The 17,454-nt window shown below is 41.3% G+C and overlaps 2 protein-coding genes across 3 annotated transcripts in view; both read right to left on the reverse strand.

Annotated features, from left to right (window-relative positions):
- LOC133138866 (NUAK family SNF1-like kinase 1) overlaps nucleotides 1-4,533 on the reverse strand; it is a 16,095-nt gene extending 11,562 nt beyond the window's left edge. Inside the window, exons 1-2 of the mRNA XM_061257981.1 lie at nucleotides 4,139-4,533; nucleotides 3,609-3,936 (exon numbers count right to left, since the gene is read on the reverse strand). Coding sequence (XP_061113965.1) covers nucleotides 3,609-3,908 — 300 coding nt within the window. The 5' untranslated portion in view covers nucleotides 3,909-3,936; nucleotides 4,139-4,533. The remainder of the gene's footprint in view (nucleotides 1-3,608; nucleotides 3,937-4,138) is intronic.
- Nucleotides 4,524-12,582, reverse strand: LOC133138867 (kelch repeat and BTB domain-containing protein 12-like). Of its 2 annotated transcripts, XR_009709767.1 has the most exons (7): nucleotides 12,464-12,582; nucleotides 11,118-12,283; nucleotides 10,321-10,591; nucleotides 9,573-9,723; nucleotides 8,980-9,177; nucleotides 7,283-8,363; nucleotides 4,524-4,555 (listed from the first exon to the last, which is right to left on the reverse strand). XR_009709767.1 is itself a non-coding variant. In XM_061257982.1 (6 exons), exons 2-6 carry the CDS (start codon nucleotides 12,161-12,163, stop codon nucleotides 8,200-8,202), a joined length of 1,830 nt encoding a protein of 609 aa, XP_061113966.1. In that variant the 5' UTR covers nucleotides 12,164-12,283; nucleotides 12,464-12,582; the 3' UTR covers nucleotides 7,116-8,199. The 2 variants fall into 2 exon arrangements, 1 of the variants encoding a protein (XP_061113966.1); XM_061257982.1 differs by lacking the exon at nucleotides 4,524-4,555 and having other exon boundaries at nucleotides 7,116-8,363.
- Nucleotides 12,583-17,454: the final 4,872 nt, after the last annotated feature.

A 17,454-nucleotide genomic window follows, 5' to 3' on the forward strand; every position in this document is an offset into this window, starting at 1 on the left:
TTATGGAAATAAATTCCCTGATTCGATTTCTCAGGCTCTTTTGTTCACACAGCTGTCAAGCCAAGTTGACCCTCCCTTGTTACGCACTGGTGCGGCTGAATTCTTAATGACTGCTATGTATATGTATATACATCTGTGCATATACATTTTATATTTCAGTTTTTTTGTAAATGTAAAGCTAGTGCTAGTTCAGAGAGACTGATATGGTATGGGCCTTGGCAAGCAGCATGTCTGAGTGCGAGCCTGGCATTCTTCTTCCCTTGCTGACTCCTCAGCTCCCCACCCCCTTCATCCCAGAGAAATTCGGGCCAGTCGTCCAGAGGACACACTAAGTATTGTTCTCCCTACTGTGTGTGTGTGTGTGTCTGCAAATCTGCAAAGTGTTCCTCAGGGCTTCTGCACAATTCCACTGTGCAAATCACAGACCCAGAACGTAGCAGTAGGAAGTAAAAGTTTTATTTTGTAGTAGAAATATCTAGTTTTCTTTTTACATATTACATAGCTTAATGCGAAAAATCACATTAATCAGCACCTTTTTTGGGTGTGTGTTCTTACTACTTTTCCAAAGATGAATGCAGCCAAATGCAGAGAGGTACTAGAAGAAAACCTGCTCCAGTGTGCATGAGAGCTCAGGTTGGGGTATTTGACTGTCCTTGAGTGGCCCAGCCAAAGCCCAGACTTAAACCCCATAGCAAATCAGTGGATAGACCTGAATATGGCAGTTCACAGACGCTTCACATCCAATCTGATTGAGAGGATCTGCCAGGAAGAATGGGATAAACTGCCCAAATCCAGGTGGGCAAATCTTGTAAAGACTTATCCAAGAAGACTAGAAGGTGTCAAAGGGGTTTCTACAAAGTACTGAATTAGGTGCCTGAATACTTATATAAATGAAAGATTTCAGTTTTTGATTTTGAATAAATTTGCAAACATGTTTTCACATTGTCATTATGGGTTTTCAAATGTAGGTCGATGGGCAGTAAATCAAGAACACATTTAAGTGTGCAAAAAGTGAAGGGTCTGAATACTTTCTGAAGGTACTGTATGTAGCTATGTACAACAGATATGCACTCGAATGCAAGGGAAAATGCAAAAACCAAGAAAAATAAGCAGATGCAAAAGGGCCACAGACAGGCTTTTCAGTGGGGGTCCTGCAAAAAGCGGTGGGGGGTGAAGAGAAGGTTACAGAGATCAAAGGGGTGGGGGAGTGAGCCAATGTCTGCAGTGGGAACAGTCTTGTCTCCTCAAGGGGGTCCAGGAAGTGGTCAAACTAAACTGTGTGGATTTTCATTTTTGACCAAGTTGCAGTTTAACGCCCCCCTTTGTAAACTGGAAAGTGAACTATATCCATATTTCTCATTTGAGCCAATAATATGTCACATTAACTACAGCCTATAGACACAGATAAATCTCACATATCTGGTGCATGCAGGTGCAGGTATCTGACAGTGTGAAGTGTCTTCCATTTTAACTTGACTGAGGGAAAAATGCACACTACCCTTTCAATCAGAAAGCACAGTGCTGAGCATTGCCTACAAAGACTCTTGCATGAAAAGGAACACAGACAGACCAGTATGGGACTCCATGGCGCAAGGAAATCTAGCAGCACTGAGGTAATGTGTTTTGTTAGCTGATAAGCAGATGTCTGCATAATTAGAGCTGCCATAGACTGCAGAACATACAGACATTAGTGTCCCCAGTTAAGAGAGGCACAGAACACAGCCTTTGACAATACACCACGTTTCTACAGAAAGGCTGGAGCCATGAAAGAATAAGAAATCAGTTTCTAAGTTTCAGAGGCTAAAGAAAAGGCATTGTTTTATCTGCTTAGTTTAAATAGAATCATGGGAAAGGGAAAGTAGTATTCTAGAACTTTATCACTTCCAGATAATTTCATGCCGAACATATCCCTACATCAACGTAGTGCCCTTGTGTCAGTGAATGTTACCTACTGCATGGCCACTGTCTTGTCTCGCACCACCACCTCCATATCTTATTTACCAGGTTCAATTGGAAGACAGCCAAGTCATTCTGCTTAGCTGCAGTTCCCTCCTAGTCCAATTGCAATTATAGCCTCTGTCCTGTTTCCAAAAATAATGTCTGTTTTGTTTGAAAGAATGTGAGGTATGCCCCGACTCCAGGAATTCTGACTTGAGCTGGACTTGAGTGGAGGAATGGATGTCGAAGATGAGCAGTAGCCAGCTCATTGTTCTGGTTTGTAGGGAGAGGCTAATCTGATTTCCCATAAGTGTTTTCTTCATAATAAATAAAACTAAGAAAAACTGAGACCTTCCACAGTATGACGTGCAGCAGTATGTAAATAGTGGTGGTAGTCATGGTGGCGGAAGAAGGGAATGTTCAATACCTGGAGGCAGACAGACCTCCAAAAGGTCCCTATCTGCCTTCCTAACTGTTAATATGACTCAGAACAGAGGCACGCAGGCCCTGGCAGCAAGGCGGAAATGTGTGGAGTCTGGGGGCTATTACACACAAGCCATGCATAGTTCTCAGTAAAACGTGTTCCGGAGTAGTGAAATGAGACATGTTTCAGTGAACTGGATGACTAATTTCCAGCCCCCTTTAGCCAACAAACATAACAGCAACTTTATTACGTACGTTATGTCATATTGTATGTCATTCTTTGCAGACACCCATATCTGGACCCGACTGATATTTTTAAACATTTTGCTAAATCCATACACATGGATATTTATAGAGGTAATTCAGGATAAAATATATTTCCTAAGAGTACGCCAGTATTATGCCAGTAGTACCCTGTCTGGAACCCGATCCAGCTATTTCTCCTCCCATATCCAGTTCCCGAAAAACGACTCAGTCCAATTCAATTAGGTCAGCAGAACAAATGCATCATGAAATTAAATAAATAACCAGACACTTCTAAGATAAACTTGTTTAGGGAAAGGAACTCTTTTGGAGAAGGTGGCATTTTAGGCTGCACACTTAAATAGACTTTGCAACTCCTCTGTCCTCTGTGACACACCCATGATTCTCAGGGCGCTTTATTTATTCATGAAATCACTGCATCAGCCATTAATAATTCAGAGGTTTAATAATCAGAGGAGGTGCACTCTCTGTCCTTGACAGAAGGCAACCTCAAGTAGCAGTACAGAACAATACCACTGAAACAAAATTGTTTAGCTGCTTTAAACTCTTACCAAATTTGAAAAGAAGCAGCATGCAACAAAACAGACAATTATCATATAATGAAATTGGAATAATGAATGGGAAACAAAATAAAATGCTACAAAAAAATAAATAAAGTAATTGTGTGAGATATTTACAATATAATTTCCCACACTGTTGGAAATATTGTGCCATTATACATATCGCCGCCCTTTGCATGTGTCATGACAGGCTTAACCACTGATGCTAAATGTACTGGAATTAACGAATTTTATTTCAACCTTAATATACACTCAGATCACAACCTTAAACCTTTCCGTTTTTGTTTGTTTTAATCGTTCAGGTATGACGTACACAAACAAACAGACAGTAACCTAATAATAATAATAATAATAATAATAATAATAATAATAATAATAGTAATAATAATAATAATAATAATAATAATAATAATACAGACTCACGGTCTTTCCACTCCGTCGCTCCACCGCTTTCTTCACCTTGCCGTAGGTCCCCTTGCCCAGGGTTTCCAGAACATCATACCTGTGTTTCAGATTGTGTTTGTGCTGGTGCTTTTTCACAACTGACAGCGTTCCTACAGGTTGGGGCGAGCTTTTCCTATCCGCGTCTAGCCGCTTATCTATGCTCACGATCCTCTCCAGGCTCGAGCCATCGTCCGAGTAAGCAATGCCCTGCAGGCTTCCCAGCTCAGTCCGTTCGCTTGTGCTCATGGTGCTGTTGTCGTGGATTTCTCTCCTTCCCATCCTCGGGTAGTCGTCTTCCCCGCCGCACCTGTCATTACAACACATGGATTTCATAGTACCAAGGAAACGCTAAAACGATGAGAAATTACATTTTAAAAAGCTATGTGTCCCCGAACAAACGGAATCATCCAGTGTAGTGATAGCTAGCTTGTGTGCATTTTTTCATTTTGAGTCTATATCATACAGTCTACAGGCTGTAGGCTAGTCTATATCTAGATAACACGACTTACTTTTGGGAGATTTACTAAACTACAGGCGTTGATCAGTCCATTCGTCTCCGTATGAAATGTCCTGTATCACATGAAGTTCCATTTACTGAAGTAGGTTAGATTCTCTCATCAGGCATCATCCGTAACACCGTCTCTGTCTCCTTTTCTACTAACACAACAAACCGAGTGCGAGTGGCCGCGTGGTCCAAGTTAATGGGTGGAGCCGATCCCAGCTGTCATAGCAGTAACACTAAAGCAAACAAAAAAATCCTCTAGGTCCCGTCGACCTATTGCTGCCGCCTCTCGCATAGCAGGAGAATGCGAAAGGAATCTGAGCAACGCACATACCATTCTGGAAGCCAGACTCTCGTCTGTTTAGTCAATTCTGAAATAAGACTTGCGTTTAAAATAATCCTTAACGGAAATCTTCATGTATATCTAGAAAGAAAATAAAATAAACAATTCATTAATTAGTTAAGGTGTGAAGAACACAAAATTATACTACATTTATTCTAAACAAATAAGTAAGCATAGGTTACAGTTTGTTTTTGTTTTTTTGTTTTTTTCAATTGTTACCAAAAAACATGTTACACATGTTTTCTGAAACCATACCTCAAGTTCTCAAAACTCTAAAGAAAACCAACAAAACCATTAACCATGCTGGTAAAACTCCACATATCTGGCTAAATCAAACTTTAAAAAAAATCAAAACCATAAACCATACTACTCAAAATCTACATTTCTGTCGAATTATACACACATGCAATTAAATCTCACTGAGAACCAGTTGGACACTGATTTGCTCAATAAAATAAAAAAAACCATTATAAATATCTTTACATACAGGGTTATTCCTTTTCATTTTCAGTGTTGTACATACAAACTATGGACAGTAGCTGATTGTGTAGAACATGCTCCTGTACATTATAAAATATTAAACAAATACACAAATACAATAACAAAACAAAACAAACTCAAAAACGAAAGTAATAATTAATCACACACTGTTGATATTCAATGTGTTTTCTATACACAAGAGAAATGCATATATTGTATACAGTAGACTAAATTAGAACTATCAAAATGAATGCATCCTGTCTTTTGTTCCTGTCTGGTTACAGAACCTCATCCACATCACAGGTGATGTTATCCCTGGCCAAACAGCAGGGAAAGTATCTCCTGGCCTAACGTATCCAACCATGGAATGCATCTATAGGAATATCACCACATGCCTCCTCCACTGCCTGTAGGAGGGGCATCTGTATGTGTCGATTCCAATCATGAACATTCCTTCGCTATGCAGAGAAGAAAACAGTGAAGTGACTCAGATTGGGCTGAGTCCAGCCTCCCTCATGGTCAAGCCATAATGTGGCCTGAAAGAAATCCTTTAATATTAGCCTCAATATTGGGGGAAAGGTTTCTTCTTCTTCTTCAAAAAAAAAAGGTTTCTTCTGATAAATATGAGGTTGCAAATAATCTAAACTTACTTTTTATAACTGTTACCATCTCCTGAGTAAATAAGATTCCTGAGCACTCCCCATTATGGGGAAAGCATGGTTCAGCAGTTCTATTCACAGAAATGGATGCTTTTGGTTACAGAGTCAGCAGTCCTAAAAAGCTTGGTATTTCCGAAAGCAACAGGACTGGATAACAATCTCGCCAGGTTTCTTAAGGGTGCAGCAGAACGTACTTATCTTGTCTGCTTCAATTGACGATTCACATGAGAAAATAAATAGATTGGGGTAAATTTTGTGGTATAGTTCTGTTTCACCTCCAACAGGCCTTAGATCACAGTAGATCACAGTATTCTTTTGATTACATTGAAAGCTGTGGGTGTTAAAGAGGCCACTATAAATTGGGTCTTCTATCTTAAAGGCAGAGTACAGTTGGTGGATGTAAATGGGGTGCCCCTCAAGGGAGCATTCTTGGTCCACTAGTCACTAGTAATTTTTTTCAAATGTTTACATGCTAACACCGGGACTTCTCAATTCTAAATCACACTTTTTGCTAAACTTAACATATAATTCTCTACCTTTGGCACAATTTTCACAAATTTAATTTCTTGCATTCACATGGAAAGCACATTCAAACACAGATTACAAATTAGCCACATTACTTCCTTACCAGTTTAAACACTTAGTTACAAACAGCTTCAATTAGCAACAACAACTTATGCATGAATAAAAGGGCCACATGTTTGCTCTCCAGTATTGGGGCAGTGCTGCAGTGAGAGGAAGAGGAAGAGGAAGAATAAGAGGTGGAGGGGGAGGATGAGAAGTAGATATTCTCCAACACCCACCCTGACCCCTACAATACTGCCCATCTGATCACCTTTTGGACACCCCCCACAACATCATGATTCCACCAGCACAGATGGGTGGGCCAGAGCAGCGGATGTATGACATAATATGGGACAATATTAGTTTCCACTGGGCTGCTCTGGTCCATAACTGGTCCCACCCCAGATTTTCCAACATTTGTCTCCCACCATATTCACCATTTCTGAATCCAATTGAAGACTTTTTCAGTGCATGGGAATGGTGGAAAGTTTACGACCGGAATCCACACACAGAGAAGCCCCTTCTACAGGCAATGGAGGAGTCATGTGGTGATATTCCTATAGAAGCATTCCAGGGTCGGATACGTCATTCCAGAAGATACTTTCCACACTGCTAGACTAGGGAAAACATCGCCTGTGATGTGAATGAGGTTCTGTGACCAGACAGGAACAAAAGACAGGATGCAGGCACAATTGTTTTTCATTTTGAAAGTTATAATTCAGTCTACTATATGCAGTATTAGTATTTCCCTCATGTATAGAGAACACCTTGAATACCAACAGCATAAAATCACAGCTGATGCAAGAGCAGTAGTGAATGTGCCATCATACACAACAATTATCTCAATGCATCTGATCACATTTATCTTTCAAAGCATAATGGAAGTGCACAGCACAAAATCTCCCCTGTGGTGGCAATGATAATTTTTTCTATTCCATTTAGCCTCATATGCCTAATCCCTTTGTGCTTAATTTAAGATTAGGTAACATACAAGAAACATAACACATTACTTGCCATAGAAAGTAATATAGTAACGAAACATATTACTTATAATTGAAGGCAATATGTAATATTTATATATTTTTAATTATTTTTATTTTTTTACCTTTCTTAACTATAACTTTGTATCACCCAACACTGCTATTAGGTCATGCTGTATGTCTGCTGTCATCTATTCCTTTGAAGGTGAACACTTGAAGGTGAAGACATGAATGTGGCATTCTGTGGTCTGTACACACAAGAAGAAAAGAATAACAGGTGCCCTCACCTGTGGGAGACTTAAGAGGAAGAGAGGAAAAGCAGGAAAACATGGTTGCCTCCGCATCAAAGATAGTCTTACACAAAAAACATTATACAGTCTTGATTTGCAACAAAATACAGAACAAAAAAAACAGAGAGTACACACAAATTACTTTGAAACCCCATTCTGGAGACCGTTATATTTTAAATCCATGGGAATATAATGGTCATGGATTAGAATACTCTCAGAGGTAGGTCTCAGGGAAGTATTGGTATCAACAAACTTTTAATTTCTAAGTGGTGGGAGAAGAGAAAAAAGATTTGTTCTCCACCACAAAGCTTAGGCAAAGAGCAACACCTGAATGCTACTATTCCTGACTACAAAGGGTTACATTCACAACAGCCCCACTTCTGTGCAGCTATCTCCCATATGGTCATTTTTACACAGCAAATTATCCAAAATGGTAATTCAGGGTAACCCTGTTCCTGGAGATCTACTGTCCTATATATTTTCAGTTCAACCCTAATTTAACCCTAATTTGGTTGATTCTACTAAATAGAAACTAAACATCTCTAGTTGTTAGAATGTGGTGTGCTTTCTTATGGTCAAAGTAAACTAGACATAGATCAGGCTTGGGCCAACCTGATTTAAGGCAATGCAATATGTTGCAAATTGCGAACTATCGTGACACACACAGTCCTCAACATCAAAATACACTGTACTGATCCAGCAGATCATTTATTCTCTTGCTCCAGGTGGCCTGGGCATGACTCGACACAAATTCACCCCTCAGGGGATGGGGGGGCCAGGAGGTCACGAGGGTTAAGACTGGCAACCAAGCAAACATCATAAGCGTCATGCATCAGGGTATGTCGCGCAACTACAGTCCATTGGTTGAGCCAGGGGTCAAGTTCCAGGATGTCTTTAGTGATGACCTCGTGCCTATCTGTCAATGACAAAAAAAATATCATCATGAAAAATCTGCAGAAAAGCTGTATGTATCAAATTGGTCTAAGCATGTTAAATATTAAACACTTCTAAAGTTATTAATTCTATGTCCTTTATGGGGCTTCACAAATGTAGTGGGATCAATAACATTCCCAATGCATTCTTACTGAAGTTATTCAAAATCAGAAACTATGACTTAAAGTAAGTACATCCACCTAATGTATGTGAGCAACAGAGCCAGAGTGTCAGTTCATGAACTTTTGCTGACCTGAGCAGACCATTTTATATGGATGTAACCTGTGATTCAGGTAGCTAATAGCCATATAAAACCATAAAAGCACATCGTATCAATCCTAAAGTAGTTACATAAGAAAAGGCTGGGAATTGGAAGGAAGCCCACATGCATGACTGAGGGGTGTGTCGTCTCCCAAGGTCAGTGCAGATGGACATGCTATGCTGTGCTGTGTTCATGCAGACAGACAGGTTTAAATATACAATGGTTAAAAACAGTTGTTACCTCAAGGGATGATTCCAAAAATAATGTAACTTTTCTATCATTACATGTTGTGGAAAGGCTGAGAAAAATGATAGGAGTCAGGGAAAGGAAAGTTTACCTGCTCCTGTGTAGGATCCACATACATAGAGCTTCCCCTCCACCACGCCAGCATTAGAGGCATTGGTACGAAGTGAGACCATGGGCCAAGGCAGTGGTGGACCTTCCCTCCAAACATCTTCCACTGGGTTGTAAATCTCTACAGAACTCAGGCAATGCCGAGACTGCCCGTGATCTTCACCCTCGCACCCAATGCCTCCTGCAGAAGCACAGCACATAGCCATTTGGCAAATAGGAATGGACGGATGCTTAGTTTATGCATAACTTATTTTATTTAAGTCCCCCAAACAAGCAGCTCTTACTGGCAGCCCATGAACCAAATTACAAGCTGAGGTGGGTGAGGCAACACAGCTAGTACCCCTATCGTCCAAGAGTAAACTTATTAAAAGCCTTGAATAAGTAAACTTATTCAAACTGACAACAAACAGCTATGAAATGCATTAGTTGACCCTGGTATTGATATTTGAAGTGCATAGCAGCAGGGTGTCAGAAATGCACTCTGCTTTGACATTAGAATCCTTCTAGCCGGAATTCAGACAGAAAGAGGGGCATATCACTGATGATAACACTGACTGCAGACAAAAAGACACCCACCCATGACATAGATCTCCCCGTTGAGCACCGCTGTGCTGCAGCGGTAGCGGGAGAACCTCATGCAGCTGCGTTCAGTCCACTGGTTCCTGCCGGGGTCAAACCGATACAGGCGGTTGCTCAAGCAGTCGGGCTCGTCATCTGGCCTGGCTAACTGGCAAGATGAGAAGAAGCACAACAGGTGCAGAAGAGGGGGCTGGGGCCCGCTTTTTGTCACAAACACAACTGACAGGAGGGGGAAAGGCACAAGAGAGACCAGGCTCAGATGTAGGAAGAGAAGAAGCTGTCTTTTATTCCAGCTGGTCCAACTTATGACGGTTTTCTTTTAGTAAAATTTGTATTAGAATTAGTATTCTTTAAGGTACTTGCTTCACATTTAGACAGTTAGCAAACACTATAGCATATTATTATTACTTATTATCTTACTTATCTTAATATTAATATTAGAACTTGTTACAAATGAATGATAACTACTCATGGTAACTGCAGTCACAAAAAACTACAAAAACACAAGATGAACCCATAATACAAACCAAAACAATATAGGCCTCAAGGAACTTCACCATTTTTCTGGAGGCCTTGGCCATTACATTAATGGCATTTGGCAGACGCTCTTATCCAGAGCGACATACAACACAGTGCAAAGTGCATACCCATAACCTCGGATAAGTGTGCTGAATGACCCATTACAGGTAGACACAACAGGTAGACAAATACAAGCTAACATGGTCAAAAAGGTCCTGTCCTGTACCTGCGGGGTCCAGCCTCCCAGAACATAAAGGCTGCTGTGGAGACTGACGGTGCAGTGGCAGGCCAGAGGGATGGGAATGGGGGCAGAGCTCTGCCAGGGGCCCCCCTGCATGCTCCTGCGCTCCACACAGCCAGTGATGGAGTACTGCTTCTTCAGCTTCATCTGACCACCCAGCAGGTACAGCGTGTCTCCCAGCACCCCCAGGGCATACATGTCCCTGTACTGGGCCGAGCACAGCTTTACCCAACAGCCCGGAGAGGACTGCTCATACCTGCAGAGACAGAGGGCCTCTGTAAGGAAGCGCAGGAGCCATGCAAAATGTGTCAAACTCAGTATTATTTGTCATGTTATGGCTTCCAAATCGTTAAACTCCATCATCTCCAACAGCTTTGAAGCTATAGTACATTCATGTGAATTCCTATTAGCCATGATATTATACCCAGTGAAGGGTGATTTATTTATTTATTTAATTCTTTTTTTATTCATTATTAACTCTTAATAGTCATTTTCCCTACGACTTCAATTTAGGCTTTGAGTACTCAATTTCTGTGACTAGTACTTTTCATACATTTCATAGGTTTTCAGGATTGTTCATATGTAAATCCATACCTTCAGTGATAGCATGGCTCTAGAAATGCTCTAACATTCAGACCTATCATATGACCGTATACTTCAATAGCTTCCATCATGCGTAATCACTGCAATCTGATTCTTCCAGTACCGTTTCAGCAATACTCCCACTTCAGACCAGCAGGGCATCAGCTACACACTGCTGACTAACATAAGGAGCCGCTCACCTGTAAAAGTCGATGCTCATGACCTTCTGGGGGGACCTCCTGCGGTCGGCCACTTCCCCTGCTACCACGATGTCGTTGTCCTCAGTGACGACTCCAGCGGAGACGCAGCCCAGCGGCTCTCCAGAACTGGGCGAGGCCATGAAGTAGGAGCGTCCGGTGGAGGGGGCGTAGCAGAAGCTACGCGCGGCGGCGCCGGGGTGCTGGGCCTGGCTGGCCTGGCCGGTGCTGCTGATGCAGAGCAGCAGGCGGGTGGTCTCCATGCCGTAGCGGAGCGCGGAGCCGCAGGCCTTGTGCGACGACCGCAGCGCCACGTCGATCATGTTGAAGCACTCGGAGTTGCAGAGCAGCGCTGTGTTCCTCCGCCGGGCCTGCCTCAGGAAGGCGGGGTCCACCAGGGCCAGGCGCACGCACTGCAGCAGCTCCGGAGCCCGCGCCTTGCGCTCCGCCGGCCGGTGACCCACCCAGCGCAGCGCCACCTCCAGGACGCTCTCCTCACGCCACACGTTCAGGTCATCGGAGCTGATGAGCGCCATCAACTGCTGACAGTCCAGCTCCAGCACCTCCTGGTTCAGGCACACCTCGGCAAAGTGTCGGCACAGGTACTGCTGGGCCTGTCCCGCCAAATCGTCAGCACCCAGGTCCTGTGCGTAGAAGTACAAGCCCAGGCAGTTGGAAGGGTCCATGTTGTCTATCATGTGCCTGTGGCACAGCTGAGAGACCTCCTCGACCTGCAGAAGGAAGGCGGTGTGGTAGATGCCCTGCACATTGGCGTTGGACAGCTGCAGCTCGGAGCGGTACATGTAGTCGATGATGAGCCCCAGGCTCTGTGCAGCAGTGTCCTGCAGCAGCACCTCCCTGCTGTGACACTCTCGAAGGCCGCAGGTGAACATGGCTCTGAAGTAAGCGCTGAAGGCAGACAGAACGACGCGGTGACAGGGAAAGCGCACCCCCTCTGCCACCAGAACCACGTCTGTCAGCGCGTCTGTTTCACGCATCATCTGCAGCTGCTCCAGCAGCGCCATACCGTGCTTGGCTTTGCCCTCCATGGTTTATGGATGAAGCAAAAATATATATAAAAGCAAAAAGCTAAAAACACTAATATATAAAACAGTTTAACCCATGACCAGCAGTATCAGTGCATCCTGTAAATGGGGGCATGATTCCACCTATAGACAGGGAAGAAGAAAAAGCTATTTTCCGACTATTTAGACCCAACATCAAGTGTAAATGGTAGAATGTCATTATCTTCAGTTCGGCAATGGTCCATATCACATCCATGAAGTGAAATTCCAGCATAGAGAAGCAACAAAATTATGCACATGCACACATTCCACCAAGGACAGTACCTGCTTCTGCTGACATTCAGAATCCAACCGGTTTACAGGAGATAAGGCAGGAGGGTGGCCCTCTCAATTATCATTTCGATATTGATCTAGAGCAAGGTTTTTGTCACTCCATAAGTTATTGACTCTTCTTCGCAAATTCTGCCCTCCAAAAAGCAATCCCTGTCTGAAAAACAATCTAAAAATAGACTGGGTAAACACGTGTCCCATGTGAAGTGGGTCACATTTAGTGCCATGCACTCTAGAAACAGATGGCAGCAATATCTTTCCTGCTACCATAACATTTGGTGAAGAAAGAACACTGCATATTTGGAAATTTGAAGACTTCAGGAGCCATATTTCTATCTTGTGAACGACACAAGACTAGTTGAAACCTGCACCTGCTGCAGTGTCTAAATGAGATGAGCTGCACGTTGCACACACCAGATACAGATGCAGATACATTTTGTCTCATTTCTAATTGCATGGTGGAAAATAATTTGTCTGAAACTTCACATTATTGAATGCTTGCTGAATAAATGTTCAAATTTGCCAGATAGGTATCCCTTCTTTTCTTAACGCTTTGCCTGTTACTTTGTCGAAACTCCCTGAAACTTCTTTCTTTTATGGTAATTCAGGGCTTTAACCAGTCAAGTTTACAAGGCATACGCAGGAACCAAAATATTTTAATGGTGAAATACTGACAGGAAATACTTCACTATCGCTCCGCTTATTGCACGCAGAAAGAATCTTGCACCAGTGTTGTGTATTGGGGACACCTAGTGTTCAGATATGGAAATCAAGATGAGATCTTCAGTGCGGGACATCAAGACTAGTGTTTTAATGTGGATTGACAGATATAAGAATTAGTCCATGATATGAATCATATTGCACAGCTATAAGTACAAGTCATATTAAGTTTTTTTAAAATATAAATCATACATCATATATTAAGCAAAATGAAAACAAATTTAAGGGCAGATCGAGACAGGAACATAAACATCACTACAACTATTTTCACATGTCATCACTGTAATTAAGGTGATGTAAGCACTCTGAGCTGCTTCCATTGCATGAAAAGTGCTTTATAAATAAAGTTATTATTATTATTATTATTATTATTAAGTTAAACATGAGACCTTTCTGCAAGTTTTAAAGCAAATTTTATGAATTTTTTTACTGTTTATAAATTTAAAATGAAAAAGGAAAAGGGCCCTGTGCAAAAGTATGCAAACAATTTTGGATTATACTTTGTTACTTTTTTAAAAAAGATTACTAAGGCCCAGACCCAGGTTATTTACTTCTTAGGGCTTCAATGAGTCAGGTGAGTATAATTTCCGGGCTGAACTTTTTATTCTGAAGTAACTCCATGACTTCTAAAGTATCCAACTGCTGTGGCTGTTCTTCTGTCTGGTGTTAACAACCATGGGTTTATCTAAACAGTTGTGCCAGAATTTCAGAATGAAGATGGTTCATTTCAGCCAAGGAAGTATGCAAAATGTGCAAAACCAAAATGTAACTTTTTGGCCACCTCTTTCTCTACAAACATTTGTAGAGAAGAACACCTTACGAACTGTGACGCATGGAGGTGGATCCATTATGCTTTGGGTTTGTGTAGCACAGGAAATATTGTGCGAGTAGAAGGAAGAATGGATTCCACAAAATATAAAGAAATTATAGAGCCTATGTTCAAAGGCCAGTCCAGACATTGAAGTTTGGTATTCCAGCTAGACAATGTTCCAAAGCATACCTCGAAATCAACCAGTACTTCCTGGAAAGACCGATTGAGACTCTGGAATGGCCACCAGTCCCCAGACTTTAATATTATTGAAAATCTGTGGAGAGATCGCAAACATACCGTATATGCAAGGAATATTTCCGAGCTAGAGGTGTTCTGCCAGGAAGAATGGAGAAAAATGAGAATTGAAAGACTCTTAGCTGGTGACAGGTAGTGTTATAGTTGTTATAGTTGCCGGAGAAGGAGTTACAAAGTACTAACTGGCCGGGCTCCCAAACTATTGCCTTTTCCCTTTAAAAAAAAAAAATCCCCCAAAAAACTGTACTAAATTCAAATTAAAAGTAATCTTGCCTTAAAATTTGAAGAAATATGTCATTTTGTAACATTTTGAGGTCAGGTTCACTTCTGTTCACTTAGATATTAATTGTAAAAGGCTTCTTGACCAGGGGTGCCCAAATCTTTGCAAACTACTGTGTTTTTGTGTGTGTGTGTGTGTGTGTGTGTGTGTGTGTTTTGATGGGATATGCATTTTATATTTGGACTGATATTTGTTTTATGATTTCCCAGAAATAGAAAGATCACAGGATGATGACAGCATATCTCACTTATGGTTTCATTCATGGGTTATATTTTCTGGCCGTGAACATGCAGTACATTCTGTATGATTGCTAATGGCACACATTGTACCATTTATTTTTCGTAACCTGGAGTTGGCCAACAGAATGGGGAACTGTGGGGGTTGGGATGGGGGTGGTAACCAAGACTCCAATTCTTGCAATAATTAACCTCAGGACACTGTCAGGATATGACAAACCACAACTTGCTCTTATCACCAACCTATTAACTGGGCAGGGGGAAGTAAGAAAGAGTGGGCAGGTTGTGTCAAGCACCCTGAACAGCCTCATGCCAGACAAATGCCTCCTGAGCTCAGGTGATCTTCTGGAAATAAAATCAACTCCTTGAGATAAACCCACAACAGGAAAAATCAGAAGGTTATAAATCCAAAGTCTCATCCACTGAACACCAACGGGAGTTGAAGTAGATGTGTAAAACATTGCTTTATCTTATAACCATGTATTTTGTCTTGGATGGTTTGCCATGGTGAAAAACATGAAACATGATAATGATTGAAATGAGTGGAATACTCTGTAAATGTCCATTGTTGATTGAACTCTAAGTACATATGAATCCAATAGGGGCTATATGTCCCCTGTAAGAGTTTTACTGTGTATATAATATATGTACATATTGAGCTGAGAACATCAGACATAGGAAAACATAGCATCGTTATAACTATCTAAAAATCTTTAAAACTGTGCCTACAATAAATTATTCAAGAAAGCATAAACATGTTATATTAAAACATATGAGAACACAGATAGATTGTGATATTTCATAATTGAAAATTAATTTATTCTGTGGGAAGTAAAGTGGCATTATGCTGTTACATCAGGTTTTAAATGTTACAGAAATCAGTAACATCTCAATGTTACTGAACATCTTAAGCCTGTCAGACCTTTACAAGTATGTCGTGTACCCTGATATATATATAATATAAATATATATATTTATAATATATAATGTATAGTCATGCATTATGATCAGAAATATGTGTAGAGTAGAGAACAGCAAGTACAGAGAACATTACTTTACATTATATTCAGTTGGCTTGCATTGCAGTTTACATTGTGTGAGAAGTCCATTCACCCGACTTATATGAGCAATGGTGCCAAAACAGGCATTTCCAGACCACTGAGGCTATATGCAGCTTCACTAAAGCACTAAAGGAAGTTCATTCCATGTTGTTAATGTTAATCAAGAACCAAAATATGAATCATTAATATAGGCAGATGACATGACAAGCCCTAAAAACAAGAAGGCCATAAAATACAATTGACAGAAAAGACAGGAGTGGTAGGGGGTGGGTCTTCAGTCTGCATCACATGATAGCCAATGGCAGGGGTGAGAGGAGAAGGGCCAGACTGGTCAAAGCTGACAGGAAGGTGACAGTAATGCAAATAACCACATATTACAACAGTGGTATGCAGAAGAGCATCTCTGAACACACAACACGTCAAACCTTTACATGGATAGGTTACTGCAGCAGAATTAACCTAATAAAGAGCTCACTGAGAGTATAAACAGCTCTAAAAATGGTCTCTCACTGACCTACTGAATTTGTAACAAACCCCCCATAGCTGGAGGAGTATCTGTGCCTTTCCACAAGATAGTGAAAATAATTGTAAGTTGTCTGCCAAAGTGCTTTCTTTGCTCATGCACAGCACATGAGTCATAAAATAATATCTGATTTTTCTCATTAATTCTTGTGCTATACAGTAGCTAGGTTGCTCTAACACACAAAATATGTTTAATTGAGTCTATGGTAGCAATTAAATGAATAATGAAGTACTTGGTGAATTACAAAAACAAATCAATAAGCTAGAATCTAATAAGAAAAATATATAGCACTGCTGCAAAATAACTGCCATTTTGTGGCAGTGAGATGAAGCTGAAGCTTGCAGAATCTAGGCTTAGGCAGAGGGAAGTTAGCCATTGCATCCTGACAACCACCTGTAAGCCATTGTCTCTGTCACTGTTTTAGAGACGGAGACAATGAGAGCTGGCAGTTATCTTTGGCTGCAGGCCCTGGCCCTTCACGACTTACTGACCTCACACTGGCGTACGTATGACAATGTGCGTGTGCAATCCCACGTTCTTGCATAACAAGGTTACCTATTATTGCAGTTTCATCAGTTCCAGAGGAACAATAGCACAGGACTGATACCTCCGAGAGGAGGAGACAGTAATCTGGGAGCCAAGACTATGACCTTGATTTAGTAAACATTTGCCCTCCTGGGCACAAACAAACATAAATCTTAAATATGGTCGCTTAAGCTTGCAGGATTTAACTTGAAAGAATTTGGGCCATTTTAATGATGTACTCCAGCGCTCCAGTCGAGGAATAAAAGTATGGCTGACAATAGAATGAAGACAACCCAACAAAAATATTATAGCTTGCAGTTCTACAATCAGCTTTGGAACATAGCCGTTCCTATCGATAAGATACAGTCTGTCCTCTTTGGTGCGGATTTGCAGTGCTTCTTTTCTTGTGCTTTCGTCTAACATCTGTGTCATGTTTTTATTCACGGGCCAGGTCATTGATTATACCCAGCATAAACAGCCTCAAATTGCTGTGAACAAATTGTTCTGTCCAGAACTGGTTAATATCATAAACCAAGCTAGTTTGGTAAGTTTGTGAAGCAGCAACTTTGCAGTC

This window comes from Conger conger, chromosome 10 (genome assembly GCF_963514075.1).
Source record: "Conger conger chromosome 10, fConCon1.1, whole genome shotgun sequence".
NCBI lineage: Eukaryota > Metazoa > Chordata > Actinopteri > Anguilliformes > Congridae > Conger > Conger conger.

Excerpts from the sequence above, each read along its gene's own strand:
- LOC133138867 (XM_061257982.1), bottom strand. The coding sequence starts at position 12,163 with ATGGAGGGCAAAGCCAAGCACGGTATGGCGCTGCTGGAGCAGCTGCAG. Across the intron at positions 9,178-9,572 it reads CGGGGAGATCTATGTCATGG|GAGGCATTGGGTGCGAGGGT; the intron begins GTGGGTGTCTTT and ends GTGCTTCTGCAG. Across the intron at positions 8,364-8,979 it reads TGGATCCTACACAGGAGCAG|ATAGGCACGAGGTCATCACT; the intron begins GTAAACTTTCCT and ends TGTCATTGACAG.